Here is a 24,747-nt window from a genome sequence, read left to right on the forward strand (position 1 = left end):
CCTCCGCCTCCAGGGTTCAAGTGATTCTCCTGCCTCAGCCTCCTGAGTAGCTGCGATTACAGGCACCCACCACCATGCCCAGCTAATTTTTTGTATTTTTAATAGAGACGGGATTTCACCATGTTGTCCAGGCTGGTCATGAACTCCTGCCCTTGACCTCAAGTGATTCGCCCACCTCAGCCTCCCAAAGACCTGGGATTACAGGCGTGAGCTACCGCAACCAGCCCTTAAATTGTTTTTTATTAAGATTTCCTGATCAATGTTAAGGCCAATGGTGTTAAGAAATCAAACAAATATTGATTAAAAGTTTATAAATTTTTCGGCTAATTATTAGTGAGTACTTAAATTAGGAAAATGTACAATACTATATCCTATGGTTAACTTTATTTGACTTCAAATTTCCGCTAAACAACACTTTCCAAAATTGTAAAGTATAAATGCTTTGCAAAAGTTTAAAAAACACAGAAAATAATTTCAAAACTCAAAGTTACCATTATTGAAATGCATTTTGCTTTATTTTCACCCAGTCTCTGCATAAATAACTTTTTTCTTTTTTTTTTTTTTGAGACGGAGTCTCTCTCTGTCGCCCAGGCTGGAGTGCAGTGGCCGGATCTCAGCTCACTGCAAGCTCTGCCTCCCGGGTTTACGCGTTCTCCTGCCTCAGCCTCCCGAGTAGCTGGGACTACAGGCGCCCACCACCTCGCCTGGCTAGTTTTTTGTATTTTTTTTTTAGTAGAGACGGGGTTTCACCGTGTTAGCCAGGATGGTCTCGATCTCCTGACCTCGTGATCCGCCCGTCTCGGCCTCCCAAAGTGCTGGGATTACAGGCTTGAGCCACCGCGCCCAGCCTGCTTTTTCTTAAACACAATTGAGATTCTGCTTCCACTTAACATTCTGTTCTAGGCATTTGCTTATATCCTCAAAAACTCTAGAGAATATTTTTAAATTGTTGGTATGAATGAAGTATATTGCTACTAATAATGATGACAACAAGAGTAACTAGCAAATTTTTAAATTAGCATCCAGACATGAATAACAAAAACCAGTTTTTAATTTTTTCAGACAAATGCAAGATTATTATCTGATCATGCCAAACCAACTGCTGAAATGGTAGCACCCGACAACACTGCAATCCCCAATTTAAGGGCTGAAGATGCCGAAAATGAAAAAGAAACAGCAGTATCCCCAGAAGACCATTCCCACCGTAAGGTAAAAGTAACATCATTTATATTCATATAATTTTTTAATTCTCTAAAGGTCTTAGTTTCAAAGCATGGTAAAAGAGATTATGTCATTTATGTCTCAGTTTAATTTTTTTAAAACATGATCACCTCAACTGCCTCCAATCACTAGAAGAATCATGAGGATTACTGAGTTTTACTACTTGGGCTGAGCTGCTGTATACTTGTTTCATTTTATAAAATCTAAATTCAGTTTAAACCTGTGGCTGCAGAGTGTGAGGAATATTATAAACATGTTTACATGATAGTGTGTGAAGAAAAAAAATAATGAATATTAAACACTACCTTAGGCATAAATATGGTTATATTATCATTTGTTTGAAGAATGAACTTTTTTTTCTTTTAAGGCTGAAAAATCATCAGTACTAAAGTCAAAAGAGGAAAGCCATGAACAGTCAGCAGAACAGGTCAAGAGTTCTAGCCAAGAGCTGGGACTGAAGGACCAAGAGGACAGAGATGGTGACTTCAGTGTGAATTTGGAGTATGCACCAACTGAAGGTATATTGGACATAAAAGAAGATATGAGTGAGCCTCAGGAGAAAAAACCCTCAGAGAACACTGACTTTTTGGCTCCTGGTGTTAGTTCCTTCATAGATTCTAACCAACAAGAAAGTATCACAAAGAGAGAGGAAAACCAAGAACAACCTAGAAATTATTCACATCATCAGTTGAACAAGAGCAGTAAACATAGCCAAGACCTAAGGGATCAAGGAAACCAAGAGCAGGATCCAAATATTTCCAATGGAGAAGAGGAAGAAGAGAAAGAGCCAGGTGAAGTTGGTACCCACAATGATAACCAAGAAGGAAAGACAGAATTGCCCAGGGAGGATGCTAACAGCAAGCGGGAGGAAGACAATACCCAATCTGATGACATTTTGGAAGAGTCTGATCAACCAACTCAAGTAAGCAAGATGCAGGAGGATGAATTTGAGCAGGATAACCAAGAACAAGAAGATGATAACTCCAATGCAGAAACAGAAGAGGAAAATGCATCAAACATCAATAAGCACATTCAAGAAACTGAATGGCCGAGTCAAGAGGGTAAAACTGGCCTGGAAGCTATCAGCAACCACAAAGAGATAGATGAAAAGACTGTTTCTGAGGCTTTGCTCATGGAACCTACTGACGATGGTACCACTATGCCCAGAAATCATGGAGCTGATGATGATGGCGGTGATGATGGCGATGATGGCCCCAGACACAGTGCAGGTGATGACTACTTCATCCCAAGCCAGGCCTTTCTGGAGGCCGAGAGAGCTCAATCCATTGCCTATCACCTCAAAATTGAGGAGCAAAGGGAAAAAGCACATGAAAATGAAAATATAGATACCAGTGAGCCTGGAGAGCACCAAGAGGTAAGATTATTTTAAATGGTCCTTGTTCAATAAAGCCAGCATTATCAATAAACAGTCATGACCTTTCTCTGTGCTCTCACAGTGTCCTATATGGACGTCTACTAGTACATTACTAAAATATATTACAATTCTTTCTTTTTAGGTCCATTTCTATCATTAGGCTGAGAATGCCTGTATTTGGGTTCCCATAGAAGCAGATCTTGGATTCGAGTGTTGTTTATTTAAGAAGCACAGGGAACAAAGATAGAGTAACACAAGAAGGAAAGTAAGCTGATAAAAGGAACATCATTCAAGCCATGTAAAGACACTTTCTCAGAATTATTCCATTTGGTGACTGAAGGAGCTAGGGCACTTCTTGTGGCTGAGGATTGCTAGGGGCGTATTAATTTCCCAGTATGTCCAGTCTGTCCCTTGAGTGAGTCAGGTCAATTTCCATGATTTTTCAGGCACAGAAATGCAGATATTGGCCATTGAAAGTCCCTGGAACTAGCTGAAATGATAAATTATGACAGATCTGAAGGATGGGAGACACTGAGAGCTGCTGCTCTAATGCCTTGAAAGCAGATGCCATATTGTTTTCAAGTTGAATCACCAGTGTCCAACAAAATGCCTCTGACATAACAAAAGAGCCAACAATATTTGTTGAATTAGTTATAAAGATTAAGGCCCTACTTTATTAAGCAAACACATACCAAAATGATAATCTGGAAACTAGCAGGATCGGGGCAGAGAGGAAGCATATTTGGAGCTTTCGTTCAAAATCCTGGCAGCCACCCACCAGCAGGACTTGGCACAGATTTTGGTGCACAAAGTCAATGGTAACCTCAATTACTGAGAACTCTGCTGCCACTCTAACGTAGGAGTTTTCTTACACCTTAAAAGCCTGGTAAGAAAGCTTTACCAACAAATTCAGAGAGATTTCCAATGTAACTCTGGCTTAACTAAAAAATCACAAGATAATACTATACTTCTAGTGTTTTCTCAAATCCAAAGAGGAGACTCCAAGTCTTATTGAGTAATCCCCAGAGATACCGCACTACGTCTTGCTGATAAAGATAGAAATGGGTCCTGTTCTCCAAGGGTTCCTGTCTACCTCTACAGTTGTGACTGATTTCCTTTCTTTTTTCATTTTTATTTTATTTTTTTTGAGACGGAGTCTCACTCCTTCACCCAGGCGGGAGTGCAGTGGTGCAATCTCGGCTCACTGCAACTTCTGCTTCCCAGGTTCAAGCAATTATCCTGTCTCAGCCACCCAAGTAGGTGGAACTATAGGCGCCTGCCACCATGCCCAGCTAATTTTTGTATTTTTAGTAGAGATGGAGTTTCACCTTGTTGGTCAGGCTAGTCACAAACTCCTGACCTCAGGTGATCCACCCACCTCAGCTTCCCAAAGTGCTGGGATTATAGGCTCCATTTCTTTCCTTTTTTTCTGTTTTGTTTTGTTTTTAGAGACGAAGTCTTGCTCTGTCTCCTAGGCTGGAGTGCAGTGGTGCAATCACAGCTTCCTGCAGCCTCAATCTCCTGGGCTCTAGTAGTCCTCCCACCTTAGCCTCCTGAATAACTGGGACCACAGGCACGCACCATCACGCCCTGCTAGTTTTTTTTTTTTTTTTTTTTTTTTTTTTGGTAGAGATGGAGTTTCCCTATGTTGCTAGGCTGGTCTTAAACTCCTGGGCTTGAAGTGATCCTTCCACTCTGGCCTCCCAAAGTGCGGATTACACACATGAGTCACCGCACCCAGCCTGGTTTCCCTTTCTGAGATTTGAAATGATTTGAGCATGAAAAATACTCTGTGAAAGTATGCACAGTGGGAATATAAATTAAGTAATGGCTGTCCTCTTAGTAGATTTTAACTTTTGCTCTTGTTATTCTAAAGGCCAAGAAAGCAGAGAACTCATCAAATGATGAGGAAACGTCAAGTGAAGGCAACATGAGGGTGCATGGTGTGGGTGAGTATGCACCAAGCAAGCTGTTTGTGACTATATCAAGGAAGAAATGGAATCTGCCACTTTGGGCTTGTCCCTCCATCCTTTGTGACTACTGCACAGAATTTTTTCTCTCCCCAACCCTCCCCAAGGAAATGCTCCCATAAATTGTTGACATTTTCTTGTACATACTTCATATACAACTATGGGTAAATGTGTTTACAAACTGGAAGCCCTGTTTAGATATTAGTGAAAAGGCTAGAGTTCTTCTTCCTTAAATCCTTTTGCTTCTAAAAAGAATTAATTCTACCTTATTTATTCTCAAATCTGTCACTTGCTTGTGAATTTATATCCCATACATGATAAAGGACCTAATTCCTCCCCCTATCACAAACATTTTGAATTTCAGCCTTATTTCACTTCTGACCAGTTTGCACAACATTGCACTAAGAACTTCAGACTATGACCATCTCGGGCATAGAAGAGCTGTCTGTTCTTTGCACATCTCCAATCCAAACTGCTGCAAAAGGAAATCTAGATTATTATGTAAAGTAGTCTGTAAAATTATCATGTAAAATAGAAGGTTCCATCTGGAAATTAACACATCAATTAAAGAGGATTCCAATGTCTTCTCACTTCCAAATTTGCAAATTTCAAGGACTTCAAAATTTCCCCCTCGTTAGTGAAAATGAAACCAGTTGAGTAAATTTGTATTTACATACCCAATTTAACTTTGTCCATGTTTCCTGTCTAATCTTTTCTATTAGATTCTTGCATGAGCTTCCAGTGCAAAAGAGGCCACATCTGTAAGGTAGACCAACAGGGAAAACCTCACTGTGTCTGCCAGGATCCAGTGACTTGTCCTCCAACAAAACTCCTTGACCAAGTAAGTATTCTGCAAAATAGTCTTTAAGTGGCTCCAAGAGGTTAGTGACTGAAATAAAAATATTTGCAATTGAAATATTTGCTTAAAAAAGGTACATAGGTTATCATCTAATATTTGGAACATCTGCAGTTTTCATTCTACTGAGCTTACCTAGAGCTAAATTGTCATCACCGTTGGTACAGTTTAGTTGATTTTTTTGATGCCAAATGGAACAATTACGATTTTAATAGTCTCACCTACCTGACCACATCTTTGACACAGCACTGTTAACAGCATATGAGCTTTAAGGAGCAGAGTGTCTCCCAGTGAGCATTTGGCTCTATCAGCTTTTACTCCTGCTTATCTTCCATAGGTTTGTGGCACTGACAATCAGACCTATGCCAGTTCCTGTCATCTATTCGCTACTAAATGCAGACTGGAGGGGACCAAAAAGGGGCATCAACTCCAGCTGGATTATTTTGGAGCCTGCAAATGTAAGATTATGACCCTCCTGTCAACCACAATCTCTGAGAGGGTTTGGGGTGAATCTGGACATGCCTGAATTATCTATATGCAAACAGGGAAAAGCTAATGTAGTTCTGAACACAAAAATCATCAACTGGGGAAACTTAAAAAATAAGAACTCTCTGGCCTTAACCATAGGAGATTCTGATTTAACTGAACTAGGTTGGAACCCTGACATTTTTTTTTATCATTATTATTTGTTTTTAAAGTAACCTAGACAATTCTAATGTGCAGCCAGGGCTCAGAACCACTATGATAATGTTATCCGCTTAATCATAGAGTTGAATCACTGGAATTTTGCTACATTATTTGCCCTCTTCCCAATTTAAGTTAAGCCTTTGCCAAGAAGTTTTCCGACAACACATTCTTCCAAAAGTTTTTTAAGGCTGTCTTCCTTCCCCAGGATGCTCTCAATTGTGTTTGGCTCCCCTTACCACTAAGTGATTCTCCACATTAGCAATGCTCACTAATATTTCTGGGTCTCCTCCCCTTCCAGACACAGGAGAGGATGAAATATGTCAGCCTCCTGGACGTTAGGTATGACCACATATCTTGCTTTGTCCAATGAAATGTGAAAAAAAAATCATCTGTGTGAGTTCTGGGCAGAAGCATTGACGAGCTGGGGTATGGCTCTCCATCCTCTGCTCCTTTGCCACCACAAACTCTCTTTGAGATAGTGGCCTCAAAAAATGGCAACGTCATTGGTGGCTGGCAAGATGGCCAAATAGGGACTGCTCTGGTCTGCAGCTTCCAGTGAGATCAACACAGGAGGGCAATTTCTGCATTTCCAACTGAGGTACCCGGCTCATTGGGACTGGTTAGACAGTGGGTGCAGCTCACGGAGGAGGAGCCAAAGCAGGGTGGGGTGTTGCCTCACCCAGGAAGTGCAAGGGGTTGGGGAACTCCCTCCCCTAGCCAAGGGAAGATGTGAGGGACTGTGCTGTGAAGGACGGTGCATTCCGGCCGAGATACTACGCTTTTCCCACAGTCTTCACAATCCACAGACCAGGAGATTCCCTAGGGTGCCAACACCACCAGGACGCTGGGTTTCAAACACAACACTGGGCCACCGTTTGGGCAGACACCGAGCTAGCTGCAGGAGTTTTTTTTTTTTTTTTTTTTTGCATACCCCAGTGGCACCTGGAATGCCAGCAAGACAGAACTGTTCACTTCCCTGGAAATGTGACTGAAGCCAGGGCGCCAAATGGTCTAGCTCAGTGGATCCTACCCCCATGGAGCCCAGCAAGCTAAGATTCACTGGCTTGAAATTCTCGCTCCTAGCACAGCATTCTGAAATAGACCTGGGATGCTTGAGTTTGGTTGAGGGAGGGGCATCTGCCATTACTGAGGCTTGAGTTGGCGGTTTTCCCCTCACAGTGTAAACAAAGCCACTAGGAAGTTCGAACTGGGTGGAGCCCACCGCAGCACCGTAAAGCCACTGTAGCTAGACCGCCTCTCTAGATTCTTCCTGTCTGGGAAGGGCATCTCTGAAAGTAAGGCAGCAGCTCCAGTCAGGGGCTTATGGATAAAGTTCCCATCTCCTTGGGACAGAGCGCCTGGGGAAAGGGGTGGCTGTGGGCGCAGCTTCAGCACACTTAAACATTCCTGCTTGCCCACTCTGAAGAGAGCAGCAGATCTCCCAGCACAGCACTTGAGCTTTGCTAAGGGACAGACTGCCTCCTCAGGTGGGTCCCTGACCACCGTGCCTCCTGACTGGGAGAAACCTCCAAGCAGGGGTCAACAGACATCTCATACAGGAGCACTCCAGCTGGCATCTGGCAGGTACCCCTCTGGGACGAAACTTCCAGAGGAAGGAACAGGCAGCAATGTTTGCTGTTCTGCAGCCTCTGCTGGTGATATCCAGGCAAACAAGGTCTAGAATGGACCTTGAGTGAACTCCAGTAGACCTGCAGCAGAGGGGCCTGTTAGAAGGAAAACTAATGAACAGAAAAGAATAGCATCAACCTCAACAAAAAAGATGTCTACACAAATACCCCATCTGAAAGTCACTAACATCAAAGACCAAAGGCAGAAAATCCACGAAGATGAGGAAAAACCAGCACAAAAACCCTGCAAATTCCAAAAATGGGAATGCCTCTTCTCCTCCAAAGGATCACAACTCCTTGCCAGCATGGGAACAAAACTGGATGGAGAATTAGTTTGAGGAATTGACAGAAGTAGACTTCAGAACGTGGGTAATAACAAACTCTTCTGAGCTAAAGGAGCATGTTATAACCCAATGCAAGGAAGCTAAGAACCTTGAAAAAAGTTTAGAGGAATTGCTAACTAGAATAACTAATTTAGAGAATAACATAAATGACCTGATGGAGCTGGAAAATACAGCACGAGAACTTTGTGAAGCATACACAAGTATCAATAGCCAAATCAATTAAGCAGAAGAAAGGATATCAGAAATTGAAGATCAACTTAATGAAATAAAGCATGAAGACAAGATTAGAGAAAAAAGAATGAAAAGGAATGAACAAAGCCTCCAAGAAATATGGGACTATGGGAAAAGACCAAACCTACATTTGATTGGTGTACCTGAAAGTAACGAGAAGAATGGAACCAAGTTGGAAAACACTCTTCAGGATATTATCCAGGAGAACTTCCCCAACCTAGCAAGACAGACCAACATTGAAATTCAGGAAATACAGAGAACACCACAAAGATAATCCTCAAGAAGAGCAACTCCAAGACACATAATCGTCAGATTCACCAAGGTTGAAGTGAAGGAAAAAATGTTAAGGGCAGCTAGACAGAAAGGTCAGAATACCCACAAAGGGAAGCCCATCAGACTAACAGTGGAACTCTCTGCAGAAACCCTACAAGCAAGAAGAGAGTGGGGGCCAATATTCAACATGCTTAAAGAATTTTAAACCTAGAATTTCATAACCAGTCAAACTAAGCTTCATAAGTGAAGGAGAAATAAAATCCTTTACAGATAAGCAAATGCTGAGAGATTTTTTCACCACCAGGCCTGCTTTACAACAGCTCCTGAAGGAACCACTGAATATGAAGAGGGAAAACCAGTACCAGCCACTGCAAAAACATACCAAATTGTAAAGACCATTGACACTATGAAGAAATTGCATCAACTAACCGGCAAAATAACCAGCTAGCATCATAATGACAGGATCAAATTCACACATAACAATATTAATTTTAAATGTAAACAGGCTAAATGCCCCAATTAAAAGACACAGACTGGCAAATTGGATAAAGAGTCAAAAGTGCTGTATTAAGGAGACCCAGCTCATGTGCAAAGACACACATTGGCTCAAAGTAAAAGGATGGAGGACTATTTACCAAGAATTGGAAAGCAAAAAAAAAAAAAAAAAAAAAAAAAAAAAAGCAGGAGTTGTAATCCTAGCTTCTGATAGAACAGGCTTTAAACTAACAAAGACCAAAAAAGACAAAGAAGGGCATTATATAATGGTAAAGGGATCAATGCAACAAGAAGAGCTAACTATCCTAAATATATATGCACCCAATATAGGAGCACCCAGATACACAAAGCAAGTTCTTAGAGACCTTAGACTCCCACACAATAATAGTGGGAGACTTTAATACTCCACTGTAAAATATTAGACAGATCAACAAGACAGAAATTAACAAGTATATTCAGGACTTGAACTTAGCTCTGGACTAAGCGGACCTAATACACATCTACAGAACTCTCCACCCCAAATCAACAGAATATACATTCTTCTCAGCACCACATTGTACTTATTCTAAAATTAACCAAATAATTGAAAGTAAAAACTCCTCAGCAAATGCAAAAGAGTAGAAATCATAACAGTCTCTCAGACCACACTGCAATCAAATTAGAACTCAGGATTAAGAAACTCACTCAAAACCGCACAACTACATGTTAACTGAACAACCTGCTCCTGAATGACTACTGGGTAAATAACCAAATTAAGGCAGAAATAAGGAAGTTCCTTGAAACCAATGAGAATGAAGACACAATGTGCCAGAATCTCTGGGACACAGCTAAAGCAGCGTTTAGAGGGAAATTTATACCACTAAATGCCCATAGGAGAAAGCAGGAAAGATCTAAAATTGACACCCTAGCATCACAATTAAAACAACTAGAGAAGCAAGAGCAAACAAATTCAAAAGCTAGCAGAAGACAAGAAATAACAATGATCAGAGCATAACTGAAGGAGATAGAGACACGAAAAACCCTTCAAAAAATCAATGAATCTAGGAGCTGGTTTTTTGAAAAGATTAACAAAATGGATAGACTGCTAGCCAGACTAATACAGAAGAAAAGAGAGAAGAATCAAATAGATACAATAAAAAATGATAAAGGGGATATCACCACTGATCCCACAGAAATACAAACTACCATCAGAAAATACTATAAACACCTCCACACAAATAAACTAGAAAATCTAGAAGAAATAGATAAATTACTGGACACATATACCCTCCCAAGACTAAACCAGGAAGAAGTTGAATCCCTGAATAGACCAATGACAAGTTCTGAAATTGAGGCAGTAATTAATAGTCTACCAATCAAAAAAAGCCAAGGGTCAGAAAGATTCACAGCTGAATTCTACCAGAGGTACAAAGAGGAGCTGGTACCGTTCCTTCTGAAACTATTCCAAACAATAGAAAAACAGGGAATCCTCCCTATTTCATTTTATGAGGCCAGCATCATCCTGATACCAAAACCTGACAGTGACACAATGAAAAAAGAAAATTTCAGGCCAATATCCCTGATGAACATCGATGCGAAAATCCTCAATAAAATATTGATAAACCAAATCCAGGAGCACATAAAAAAGCTTATCTACCACAATCAAGTCACCTTCATCCCTGGGATGCAAGGATGGTTCAACATATGCAAATCAATAAATGTAACGCATCACATAAACAGAACTAATGACAAAAACCACACAATTATCTCAATAGATGCAGAAAAGGTCTTCAACAACATTCAACACCCCTTCATGCTAAAAACTCTCAATAAACTAGGTATTGATGGAACATATCTCAAAATAATAACAGCTATTTATGACAAACCCATAGCCAATATCATACTGAATGGGCAGAAGCTGGAAGCATTCCCTTTAAAAACCAGCACAAGAGAAGGATGCCCTCTCTCACCACTCCTATTCAACATAGTATTGGAAGTTTTGGCCAGGGCAGTGAGGCAAGAGAAAGAAATCAAGGGTATTCAAATAGGAAGAGAGGAAGTTGAATTATCTCTGTTTGCAGATGACATAATTGTATATTTAGAAAACCCCATCATCTCAGGCCAAAATCTCCTCAAGCTGATAAGCAACTTCAGCAAAGTCTCAGGATACAAAATCAATGTGCAAAAATCACAAGCATTCCTATATACCAGTAATAGACAAGCAGAGAGCCAAGTCATAAGTGAACGCCCATTCACAATTGCTACAAAGAGAATAAAATACCTAGGAATACAACTTACAATGGATGTGAAGGACCTCTTCAAGGAGAACTACAAAGCACTGCTGAAGGAAATAAGAGAGGACACAAACAAATGGAAAAATATCCATGAGCATGGATAGGAAGAATCAATATCATGAAAATGGTTCTACTGACCAAAGTAATTTATAGATTCAATCCTATCCCCATCAAGCTATCACTGACTTTCTTCACAGAATTAGAAAAAACTACTTTAAAGTTCATATGGAACCAAAAAAGAGCCCATATATCCAAGACAATCCTAAGCAAAAAGAACAAAGCTGGAGGCATCACACTACCTAACTTAAAACTATACTACAAGGCTACAGTAACCAAAACAGCATGGTAATGGTATCAAAACAGATATATAGACCAATGGAACAGAACGGAGGCCGCAGAAATAATGCCACACATCTACAAACATCTGATATTTGACAAACCTGACAAAAACAAGCAATGGGGAAAGGATTCCCTATTTAATAAATGGTGTTGGGAAAACTGGCTAGCCATATGCGGAAAACTGAAACTGGGCCCCTTCCATACACTTCATACAAAAATTAACTCAAGATGGATTAAAGACTTAAACATAAGACCCAAAACCATAAAAACCCTAGAATAAAACTTAGGCAATACCATTCAGGACATAGGCGTGGGCAAAGACTTCATGACTAAAATACCAAAAGCAATGACAACAAAAGCCAAAATTGACTAATGGGATCTAACTAAACTAAAGAGCTTCTGCACAGCAAAAGAAACTATCATCAGAGTAAACAGGCAACCTACAGAATGGGAGAAAATTTTTGCAATCTTCCATCTAACTAAGGGCTTATATCCAGAATCTACAAGGAACTAATATAAATTTACAAGAAAAAAACAACCACATCAAAAAGTGGGTGAAGGATATGAACAGACACTTCTCAAAAGAAGACATTTATGTGGCCAACAAACATATGAAAAAAAGTTCATCATCAGTGGTCATTAGAGAAATGCAAATCAAAACCACAATGAGATACCATCTCACGCCAGTTAGAATGGCAACCATTAAAAAGTCAGGAAACAACAGATACTGGAGAGGATGTGGAGAAATAGGAACACTTTTATACTGTTGGTGGGAGTAAATTAGTTCAACCATTGTGGAAGACAGTGTGGCAATTCCTCAAGGATCTAGAACTAGAAATACCATTTGATACAGCAATCCCATTACTGGGTATATACCCAAAGGATTATAAATCATTCTACTATAAAGACGCATTCACACATATGTTTATTACAGCACTGTTCACAATAGCAAAGACTTGAAAGCAACCCAAATGCCCATCAATGATAGACTGGATAAAGAAAATGTGACACATATACACCATGGAATACTATGCAGGCATAAAAAAGGATGAGTTCATGTCCTTTGCAGGGACATGCATGAAGCTGGAAACCATCATTCTCAGCAAACTAGCACAGGAACAGAAAACCAAACACCACATGTTCTCACTTATAAGTAGGAGCTGAACCATGAGAACACAAGGACACAGGGAGGGGAACATCATACACCAGGGCCTGTCAGGGGAGGGGCTGGGGGACTAGGGGAGGGATAGCATTAGGAGAAATACCTAATGTAGATGATGGGTTGACAGGTACAGCAAACCACCATGGCACGTGTATACTTATGTAACAAACCTGCACATTCTGCACATGTATCTCATAACTTAAAGTATAATTTAAAAAAAAAAAATGGCAGTCATCCTGAGCTCTGGGGAGACTGCAATGAGCAGAGAGCCCTCCTGCCAACTTGTATTGGACTTGTAGCAGTATTGCAAAATTGACTTTTGTTTCTTTAAGTCACTGAGATTTAGCATTATTTCTTACCATAGTATCAGCTAATATCTACCTTTTCCTCTATTCAATAGCACTTGTGCCCTCCACCTACAAATTTCAACTCTGATTCTACAGCAGTGGTTCTGGGGCCTAGCTGCACATCCAAATAGATTTTGGAGTTTTAAAAACATCCTGATGCCCAAACTTCACACCAGACCAGTCACATCAGAATTTACTTGATTGGAAGCTGGCATTTGGTATGTTTTATAAAACCCCAGGCAATTCTGTTGTGCTGCTGCCAGGGCTAAGGACCACTGTCATAATAATGGGGCCCTGAGAAAGCTCTGTCAGTTGCCAGAAGTTAAGCTTCCTATTATGAGGATTTGCCATAGTACACGAATAAGCCCAAAGATTACAGTACATTTTCTGCTTGTAACAGCTATTCCTACTTGTACGGACTTTGAAGTGACTCAGTTTCCTCTACGGATGAGAGACTGGCTCAAGAATATCCTCATGCAGCTTTATGAAGCCAACTCTGAACACGCTGGCTATCTAAACGAGAAGCAGAGAAATAAAGTAAGTTATCCACAGATTAGCTTCTTCAATGTCTGTCTACAGGGCATGAGGAAGAAAGACATGGTGGGGGGCTACCTACCTCTGCATACTGGCAAAAGCCCACTATGCTTTTCCATGCCTGGTTAGCCCATGTGGCTTAACAGAATAATAGATGTCACCATTCATGCCGCAAGGTTTCGGACACCACCAAACCGCCCCATTCTTCCCCATGGTCAGTGGCCTGAATTAGGGCTCTTCAATTCATACCTAGAGCAAGCTCTGGTTGAGCACAGTTAAGATAAATTTAGCATTGATATAGTCAGTGAAACATCTTATTTAAATCTAAGCATTTGTTTTGCTCTCATAGGCCAGCATAGATGTATGATATAAAGTAATCCATTACTCAAAATATCAGTAATATATTAAGATTGAAAAGCATTGATTCCAGAAGCTTCCAGAGAAAATTCATTCACGAGATAGTTACCGAGTGCATCCTGGGTGCCAGAAATTAACCTAAACACTGGAGATACAGCAATGAAAAGAAAATCTCTGCCTTCATGAGTTTACATTCTGGGTGAAGAGACAGATTCTAAATAAATATGTGTGTGTGTGTGTGTGTGTGTGTGTATGTATGTAATGTATGTATATGCATATATTTATATATGTATAATTTGTATATATACATGTATACGCATATACGCATATGTGTATATATGCGTATATGCGTATACATGTATATATGCTTATATGTGTGTATATGCATATATGTGTATATATACATATGCACATATATGCAATTGTATGTAGTAAAATGAGCATTTATGCAAATGTAACCAAATCAGCAAATATATGTATAAGTATGTCAGTTGGGATTAAACATGGTGCAAAAATAAATAAAACAGGAAGGAGGGTGTGCATTAACTGTGTCAGATGCTGTTTATAGGTTGTGAGTTGAGGACTGAGAATTGGCCAGAGATTTAGCATGTCAAGGTCATAGTTGACCTTGATAGGAGCTGTTCCTGGGGTGGGAGCATGTTTCAGGAAGGAAGCTCCAGTGGAGAGAGTTCAACAGAGACTAGGAGGAAGGATGTGGATGCAGCAAGTATAGACAATCCTTTCAAGGAGTTTTGCTATAAAGAGATAAAGAGAAATGGGGTGGCAGCTGGAGGGGGAAGTGAGTTCAAGAGTCCCGCCTAGCAGTGGGAGATGGTAGAGGATGTTTGTATGCTTCTGGAAATAACCCAGTCAAGAAGGAAATATTAGTGGGGAGCAGAGAATGCACACAACTGCCAGGGGGCATTCTTCAATACGTGTCCCAGCCAGATGAGAGGGGCTGGACTTAGATTAGGAGCACAGGAAGGTCACAGGTAGGAAAGCTGTGGTTCTGGGAGCAGGTGGAGGTTCTGTTTGCTTCCAATTACTCAGTGAAATAAGAGGCAACATCAGAAGCTGAGAGTTTCACGTGCGCTGCTCAAGAATAATTTCTAGCCTCCGTCTTGAATACATTGTCACAGAGAGCCTTGAGGATATTAGCTATGAAACAGGGAAATTTCAATGGGGCTGGCCAAGCAGTAGCACACCAGGCCGAAAGCGAGACTGAGTGGGCACTGGATGGATGACCTAGAAGACTAAGAATGGACTCTGCCATCAGGAGAAGGAGCAGCACTTTTCATTAACTAATCAAAAATTTTCCCTCAGTCAATTCAGCCCTTTTCATTAAAACCTCATAGTTTAAAAAAAAAAAAAATAGTGAACATTAATTACTTGTTAAAAGAAAGAGGCAAAATATACTTAAAATATTTAAAAGTTTAAAAAAGATTTAAATTTCTTCTAAAAACCAGAGGTTTCTTCCATCAGGTGCTATTCTGTGTAGGCATAAGAAAGGCCTATTATAGTATTGATTGGAAGGAATTTCATTTGGTTGCACATGATGTCCTGAGCTTGTTTTTCTCTATCGTGTTACTGTCACTCTTCAAGTAAAGTTTAGCAAGTGACGAGTCCATTACATTTGTCTGATTCTCTGACAGTCTTCTGCCTTCTTAACCCCAGGTCAAGAAAATTTACCTGGATGAAAAGAGGCTCTTGGCTGGGGACCATCCCATTGACCTTCTCTTAAGGGACTTTAAGAAAAACTACCACATGTATGTGTATCCTGTGCACTGGCAGTTTAGTGAACTTGATCAACACCCTATGGATAGGTAAGAACTCTTTACCTTTCCATTTCTAGATGTATCTCTCTGATGAAATATCTACATACCTATGCAGAAGGAAAATCTAGATTTAGGACATTTCCCAGTTCCATTTTAGAATACTGAAATGCCTGGTTAGGAGTCTAAACACAAAGCTGCTGTGTGTGATGTACCCTAGAACTTAAAGTATAATCATAAAAAAAAAGTCTGGAACTTGATAGAGCTTATGTTGATAAAGTTTATGTTTTATAATTTTATCTTTTAATTCCATTTGTCAGTGAAATTTTTGAAGTCCCCTTATCACAATTATCAAAGCTATGTAATATTCATTAAAAAAAAAAAAAAAAAAGCTGCCGCGAAGATAGCAGAATATGGCTACACCATAGCTCCTAAGTTTACATGTTAAGGTCCAGCTTCCCACAGAGACTCCTCCGACTTTCTCATTCTTGATCCTAAATTCCCAAGACTGGCCCAATGTGGGTCAAGTGACTACATCTAAAACAATCAGGTACGGTCAGTGGATGAGAACCAGGTTGTACCAATATGATTGCTGGGTACACCCCTATAGATTTAGGGTAGGAAAAGGACAGTTGCTGTGAAGACAGAAACCTCGTGAATCGACATCCCAAAAGCTGTCAACCTTACCCACAAATCGTTTATTTCATTGGCAGTTTTTATCGGTATTCTATTTATTTCACATATACAGCAACCTTATGGGAGAAGAATGTCCTTGGTGAGCCTGAGAGTTAAATCTTCATGCACAAGCTACTCAGTTAATAGGATGCCATGTATTTCATTGCAGAGTCCTGACACATTCCGAACTTGCTCCTCTGCGAGCATCTCTGGTGCCCATGGAACACTGCATAACCCGTTTCTTTGAGGAGTGTGACCCCAACAAGGATAAACATATCACCCTGAAGGAGTGGGGCCACTGCTTTGGAATTAAAGAAGGTAAATTCATCACCAGCCAAAGAAGAGGGATGTCTTCTTCCCCAGACAAGCCCTAAGCCCCCGCATGCTTCATAGAGAGGTCCTGCCACATGTTCAAATTGGAAGCTAGAAACAAAAAGGTAGCAGTTTCCCAGATAGGACTTCCTTGGTGCACATGCTGTCATTACAAAGTCACTTCTTACTACCTTTATAGCACTGTTTTCAAAGGGTAGCAAGGGTGAACATGCATTGAGGTCTCAACAGTCAGCTAAGCCTAAAAAGACATGTGAATCCAGAGTTGGGTCAAATCTCAGCAGGCTTTGTGTCCTTCCTTATTTAATATCCTACCTTAACCTGGGCCTTGGGCCCAACTTTTCAAAATTACATGTAAAGAATAAATAAGCAAGCCCATTGCTGACAATGGGAGATGTCAGAACATCTCAGAATCCATTACCGACACACTGAAGACTGGATTTTACATCACAAGTAGTGCCAGGATAATCCTTTAACCCAAAACTCACCCATGGCTTCATCCTCAATGAATGGGAACTGAGCATTCTTTCTTTACTCCTGCAGTGGAGGAAATTAAATTTAGACACTTACTTTGCTGGGTTATGTCTTAATATGTTTCCTTTTCTTTCCTTAAGTTAGACTTGACTTTTATGAGCAGGTATGTTTTCAATAATTAAGATATGAAAGGCTGGGCACGGTGGCTCATGCCTGTAATCCCAGCACTTTAGGAGGCCGAGGTGGGTGGATCACCTGAGGTCAGGAGTTAGAGACTAGCATGGCCAACATGGTGAAACTCTGCTTCTACCAAAAATACAAAAAGTAGGTGGGCTTGGTGGCACGCGCCTGTAATCCCAGCTACTCGGGAGGCTGAGGCAGGAGAATTGCTTGAACCCGGGAGGCAGAGGTTGCAGTGAGCCAAGATCGCACCACTGCACTCCAGCCTGGGCGACAGACAGAGTGAGACTCGGTCTCAAAAAAAAAAGAAAGATATTCAAACAATGAGCATTCAAATCTACTTGCAATTCTCACCACACACACACAAAAACGATAGTATGTGAGGTAATGCATTCGTTAATCAGATCAATTTAGCCATTCCACAATGTATATATATTTTAAAAGGTCATGTTTTACATGATAAATACATACCGTGTTTATTTGTCAGTTAAAATAAATAAATAAGAAAAATACCATTCACAGAACATAAATTAACAGTGAACATCAAATCTCTGAAACAGAGATTTCATTCATGTTTACAATATACCATCGGGATAAACATGCAGCTAGGCCGATAAAGAAAGTAAGTTCATCAAACGTTGGAAGTTCCCAAAAAGAAATAACTTGTGCAAACTTCATTTTTAAAATATTCCCCATATATATGTAGAATGCCTTTAGAGAGGAAGAGGTGAAAGTATGAAGATTTATAGGTAAGCAGAGAGGGTCAGTCCTTCTCCTTGCAATATCATTCTGTGAAATAAACATTCTGTGAAAGGATGTATATTTTTGTAAGTACCTAGTTCTGTGTATTAGTTGTCTATGCTGCATAGTGAATCACCCCACAACTTAACAGGTTAAATTCTTTCTCACGGTTTCCAAGGGTCAGGAATCTCACAGTAACCAACCTGGATGGCTCTGGATTAGGATCTCTCATTAGGTTGTGGTCAAGGGGTCATGCAGTGTGACAGTTATCTGATGGCTTGACTGTGGCTAAGGGTCTACTTCTAAGCTCACTCCCATGGCTCTTTGCAGGAGCCTTCAGTATCCCATCATGTAGGCCTCTCGTCCACAGGGCTGCCCACAGCATGGTGTCTGGTTTCCTCCAGAGTGAGTGACCAGGCAGAAAGAGAAAGCCAAGACTGAGGCCCCAAAGTCTTTTGTAACCTAATCTCAGAAGTTATATATCATGACTTCTGCCTCATTTTATTGGTCACACTGACCAATCCTGTTACAGCAGGAGGAGGAGAAGGAGACCACACGGGGTTGGGTGTCAATTGTCTTTCTAACATCTATGATACACGCAGAGTACTTATAAAAATTCAAATATATCCCTCTGTCCTGCCCTGCCCTGCCCCACCATTATCTAGAGGGGAAAACTCGGCTGGAATAGGATGTATTTATGGATGCCTGTTTATATGACATGTGATTTTAAACGACTGATAAAAAGGCAAATTTAAACAGGCCATTTAACTTAAGAAAACCAGTTGCATCTCATTCTTCCTTTTGCAAAGCTTCTGGCAGCTCTTCAGTGTGTAAGCTCACCCAGGCTCCGCTGGGCGGTTGTCTGGGAGGAGCAGGAAGGACTTAAAGTCCAGTCGTTTACAAAGCTGTTAATGATCTTGTTTGTGCACTGTGGTTTGGCTATCATTGCCTTATTTTGAAGAAAGGAAAAAATTATCACATAATAAACCAATAAAGCAGATATTAAATATTCAGTCAGAACACGTAAACAAGTTATTGCTTTGGAATGTAGCTAAAGAAAAAAAAAATTTATTTGTAAGTATACCCTTCTTTCCTTCAAGGCTGAGAAATCCACAGAAGGAGAAGATAGAGTTTAGCCAATGTTTTCCTGAATTTTAACTGCCTGTGATAGATGTACCCATATATTCCTCACATAGCTGTTATTCAACTAGCTATGTGAATTAGGGCGTGTCGCTTATCCTCAGTGAGTCTCATTTTCCTTATCTGTAAAAATGGGGTTCAAATAACAGGTGCAGGAGTCCTCATTTATTTTGCGCCCATGCATACCATGCATTGACACATATCCATGCTAATCGTCAGAAAACCTTCCAAGTGAGACTAACAGGGTAAACAACTCAGATGAATGCAAGTTCCCCAAAGCCATTTAAAGACATTATCCTAAGAGTACTGGGGGATCACCAAAGTGTTTCCAACAAGTCAGTGATTTCCCTGGGTTTGTATTTAAGACGGATTCCCCTGGTTACATTGTGGCAGAGCCAAAGAACTGTTGAGAGAATATTGTGGTAAACCCAGGCAAGAGCTGATGAGAACTTGAAGTAGAGGAGTGATCAAAAGCGGGGGGTGGGGAGGAGGAGAAAGAGAAGTGAACATATTCAAGATATATTTTAAAATGTAAGCATACTGAAATGTCTATCATGTGGAAATAAGACAATATTTGATAGGAAATATGTGGTAGCAGAGAGCAGAGAGGTGAGAGACTGAAAAGTATAATGCCTAGGTCCCTGGCTTAGAGCAGGCAGGGTAAATAGAGGTAAATAGAGGCACCTTCTACTGAGAAAACACAAGAACAGAAGTGGATTTGGAGTAAATGACAAATTCCATTTTAGATACTTTGAATCCTAAAGTATTAGGTTGTCTCCTAAGTGTTAGTTTCATGCAAAAGTAATTATAGTTTGGCCATTATCTCTACCACTCCATCAAAACTACCATTATCCCTACCATGCCCAACACTGATGGGCACCTACATTGATTTTGTCTTTGCTATTGTGAATAGTGCTGCAATGAGCATGTGAGTTCATGTGTCTTTTTGGTAAAATGATTTTTTAATAAATATACCCAGTAATTGGATTGCTGGGTTGAATAGCAGTTCTGTTTTAAGTTCTTTGAGAAATCTCCAAACGGCTTTCCACAGTGGCTCAACTAATTTACATTACCAGTGTCTAAGCATTCCTTTTTCTCTGCAGCTTCAGCAGCATGTTGTTTTTAGACTTTTAAATTATAGCCATTCTGACTGCTGTGAACTGGTATCTCCTTGTGAGATGGTTTTGATTAAAATTTTCCTGATTATTAGTAACGTGGAACTTTATATATATTTGTTGGCTGCTTATACATCAAGACAGGGTTTTGGAACTGAAATGCATATTTGAGGATTATAAGCATACAGAGAATAATTGACACCGGGGAAGGGAATTAATTCTCCCAAGGAAAACGCATTGACTTACGTGAAAAGGGGTCTAGGATTGAACACCATGCTGAGAAAAACATCTAGATGATGGATGGGGAGGAAGAAAGAATTCAGTAAGGACATTGAAGTTTCTCCTGAAATGAAGGAAGAAAACCAGGATAGTGCCATGCAAAGGAGGTGTTTCAAAGAGGAGGAAGAGATTGGCAGTGCCAAATGCGACTGAGATGTCAAAGAAGATGAAAGAAATAAAGATATCCTGGGTGGCCTTGGTTATAGTAGTTTTGGTGGAACGGTAGAGATGGAAGTCACATTCTATAGATTCAGAAGAAAAGGGAAATGAGAAAGGGTAAGGAGTGAATGTTTGAGTGCAGCAAAGACCTAGAAAAGATACAGAGTAAGGGGAGCATTTTTAAGAATGAAAGAGATTTGAGCACTCCTTTCATTTATTCATTTATTTGCTCAAGAAACCTTTACAGATGGTCTACATAAATGCAGGCACTGTTCTAGAGGCTAAATATAAAACATATTTAAATGCTAATGGAAGGGTCTAGTAAAAAAAAGGAAAGGTGGAAGAAGGATGTAAGAAAACAAAGAGGAAAGTAAAAGGAGAATCTTGTGAAGGTCAGAAGAGATCTTGAGCATAGGAAGAGGAATTAGCCTTAACATCAAGAAAAAGGACAATCTCTTATCTGAGCAACAGAAAGAAGACAAAAGCTATGGGTGCAAACATAAGTAAATGTGTAAGTAATGAAGCTATTATCTCCATTTTACATATGAAGCCAGTACTCAAAAAAAAAAAAATATCGAAGTCCATAATCTTTCCCATTCTCTGGGCTAGATAAATATTATTAGCAGGAAAATTACCTAGTGCCCACACAGAGTAGTATAATAGTTTGTTAGGGTGGCCCATGTTGGTAAGGAGTGATCTTACATCTCCTAGAGGATGCTGTCTTCTTCCACATGTATGGCAACAATTTCTTTGACAAGCTACTCAATTAAAAGCTGGATTTACCTAGCACTACACTTCTATTTATTTCCATTATATTTCAGCTCACCTTCTAGATTAGTATACTTGGCACTTCTTGGCTGGACCTCCCCTTAACCTGCTCTTCCCCTATCAGTGGTTCTCAACCCTGCAGCCAAATTACCTGCAGTTTTCTAAATGTCTACATGCCATTAGTCCACCCCTAGGGATTCAGATTCTAGAGTCCAGAGGTGAGGCCTAAAAATACATTTTTAAAAGTTCATGAGTGATGTTGATGCCCTACCAGAGTTGAGGATCACCATTATACTGTCTTATTAGATGGTTTCTCTAATCCCCCAACTCTAATATTGTTTGTGCTACTAATCTGGCTACTTTCTAAAAGTGTTGTTTTGCTTCTTGTTTTTTACAGAAGACATAGATGAAAATCTCTTGTTTTGAATGAAGATTTTAAAGAACTCAACTTTCCAGCATCCTCCTCTGTTCTAACCACTTCAGAAATATATGCAGCTGTAATACTTGTAGATTTATATTTAGCAAAATGTTTGCATGTGTGACAAGACAATGAGAGTAATTGCTTGATAACAACCTATGCGCCAGGTAAAGTCAACATATGCAAAATACTGTACATTGTGAACAGAAGTTTAATTCATAGTAATTTCACTCTCTGCATCGACTTATGAGATAATTAATGATAAAACTATTAACGATAAAAATAATGCATTTGTATTGTTCATAATATCATATGCACTTCAAGAAAATGGAATGCTACTCTTTTGTGGTTTACGTGTATTATTTTCAATATCTTAATACCCTAATAAACAGTCCATAAAAATCCAAATGCTTAGTCAAGTGTATTTCCAGTTATAATTTAGACAATCAAATGTGAAAGATCAACCCAAGACTCACACTTCATGTCAAATTATAATTGTGCTTCCTAAACCCTACTACTTTAAGTGTGTGTGTGCGTGTGTGTGCGTGCATGTGTGTGCGTGTGTGTGTGGTTGAGGAAAAAGTGTGAGACACCTCTTACAGGAAACAAATACTCAGTGGTAAAAGCTGCTCATTAATGTCCTTCATCATTATATAAGTTTAAACAGAATAAAAATAAATTCAAGTGCTTTTTTACCAAATTTGATTTAAAATGTAGAACAAGCTGGGTGCAGAGGCTCACAACTGTAATCTCAACACTTTGGGAGGCCAAGGTGGGTGGATTCCTTGAGCTCAGGAGTTCAAGACCAGCCTAGGCAACATGGAGAGACCCTGTCTCTATGAAAACTTAAAAAAATAGCCAGGCGTGGTGGCATGCACCTGTTGTCCCAGCTACTTGGCGGACTGAGGTAGGAGAATTGCTTGAGACCAGTAGGTCAAGGCTGCAGTGAGCTGATATTGTGCCACTGCTCTCCAGCCTTGGTGACAGGACAAGGCCCTGTCTCAAAAAATAAATAAATGAAAATAAAATGTGAAGATTATGCACTGCTTGATCCAACTAATTCTAACTTTTTGTGCAGTTGAGCATGTGTGCTGGGGAAGACGGCAGCCCTGCAAAAATTTCTACATATTCATTGTCTCAAAATAAAGAAAATGTAAGGGTAAAACAGGAAGAGGGCCATAAAGCGTCTTGATGTCCAATGGAGAGAGAGATTAAATATTATTAATGTAAACTGATAGCAAAAAAACCTGTTATAAGCAAAAATTTGTGTTTTTATTTGAGCTCTTCTTTGGTAGCTATTACAGTAAAAGCTAGATCACAAAAATATGACATCATAATATAGTTTTCCAACTTCTGAAGTAAGGCAATAAAAGAACATGTCACCCACTTTATTTGACTATTTGAAAGAAAATGGTTTTTCACATATTTTTCTAGCTGAAATGAAAGATATCAATACAATTATCTTTTAGTATTTTTTCAAATAATTAAAAAGTTGTTGTTATTACAAACCTTATCTGTGATAGTCACGGAGAGAACATGCCCCTAGGAATTTTATCTGAAAGATACTTACAGAATAGTTTATTTTTTGTCAGAATAATCTTCTTTGAGTATTTCAAAATTTTATTCATTATCTCTTTTCATAGCTCAATAAATTACTTATTCTTTTGTGAGACAGAGTCTTGCTCTGTCACCCAAGGCTGGAGTGCAGTGGTACAATCTCAGCTCACTGCAACCTCCGCCTCCCAGGTTCAAGCAATTCTCCTGCCTCAACCTCCTGAGTAGCTGGTATTACAGGCGCGTGCCACCACACCTGGCTTATTTTTGTATTTTTAGTAGAGACGGGTTTTCACCATGTTGGTCAGGCTGGTCTCAAACTCCTGACCTCGTGATCCACCCACCTCAGCCTCACAAAGTGCTGGGATTACAGGCGTGAGCCACCGCACCTGGCCAATTACCTTATTCTTAACTAGAACTATATCATACTATGTCCTTTCTAAATAATTAAGTTCAATTTGATTAATCAAAATCTAATTATTATTTGTAATTTTTTCCAACTACAGAAATAATTTTAGAAACTATTCCAAATTTCAGAACGTTTTTATATGAAGCTAAAAAGGTCTTAGCTAGTTACAAACTAGGTTGTTGGGAACAGTGAAGTTGTATTCAGAGGTATTAATTAGGCCTAAATTATCTTTTACCCTCAGACAACTTTCAAAAATATTTTAGAATAGTGAAAAGCGACTTTAACACCACGGTAAGGACACCACCTCAATATCTACTAAAAATATTTATTTGAAAATAATATTCATTTTGAAATGAAAAATATTGAATACTAGAAATTTTCAAACCTTAAATTTCTGTATCATTTAAGGCTCTCACATGTACAGCTAGCTCATTTATTATAGAGGCACATTAATATTCTTGGTGGTCACAATTTTTAATTGTGGGTTGTCTGTGATAAAGACATACTCTAATCCTAACCTAGGAGATGAAGTTATTTTCTCAGTAATCAGTCTGTAAGTCTACCTCTGTGTAATTGAGATATTTTGGAAGTTGGAGCTCCTGGTGTGAACACAATTATTCAGTTTAGCTTTGAATTTTGTG

General features: G+C 39.7%; 2 protein-coding genes across 3 annotated transcripts in view; one reads left to right on the forward strand and one right to left on the reverse strand.

Moving 5' to 3' along the window:
* The window catches only part of SPARCL1 (SPARC like 1), a 57,518-nt gene extending 34,967 nt beyond the window's left edge, over window positions 1-22,551 (forward strand). The window contains exons 3-11 of the mRNA XM_050790455.1: window positions 1,063-1,209; window positions 1,589-2,596; window positions 4,473-4,545; window positions 5,289-5,407; window positions 5,760-5,880; window positions 13,602-13,738; window positions 15,767-15,915; window positions 16,709-16,857; window positions 22,123-22,551. Of these exons, the coding sequence (XP_050646412.1) occupies window positions 1,063-1,209; window positions 1,589-2,596; window positions 4,473-4,545; window positions 5,289-5,407; window positions 5,760-5,880; window positions 13,602-13,738; window positions 15,767-15,915; window positions 16,709-16,857; window positions 22,123-22,151 (1,932 nt within the window). The 3' untranslated portion in view covers window positions 22,152-22,551. The remainder of the gene's footprint in view (window positions 1-1,062; window positions 1,210-1,588; window positions 2,597-4,472; window positions 4,546-5,288; window positions 5,408-5,759; window positions 5,881-13,601; window positions 13,739-15,766; window positions 15,916-16,708; window positions 16,858-22,122) is intronic.
* SPP1 (secreted phosphoprotein 1) overlaps window positions 1-24,747 on the reverse strand; it is an 899,378-nt gene that overhangs the window by 459,165 nt on the left and 415,466 nt on the right. The window lies entirely within an intron of this gene.

Source organism: Macaca thibetana, chromosome 5 (genome assembly GCF_024542745.1).
Source record: "Macaca thibetana thibetana isolate TM-01 chromosome 5, ASM2454274v1, whole genome shotgun sequence".
Taxonomy (NCBI): domain Eukaryota; kingdom Metazoa; phylum Chordata; class Mammalia; order Primates; family Cercopithecidae; genus Macaca; species Macaca thibetana.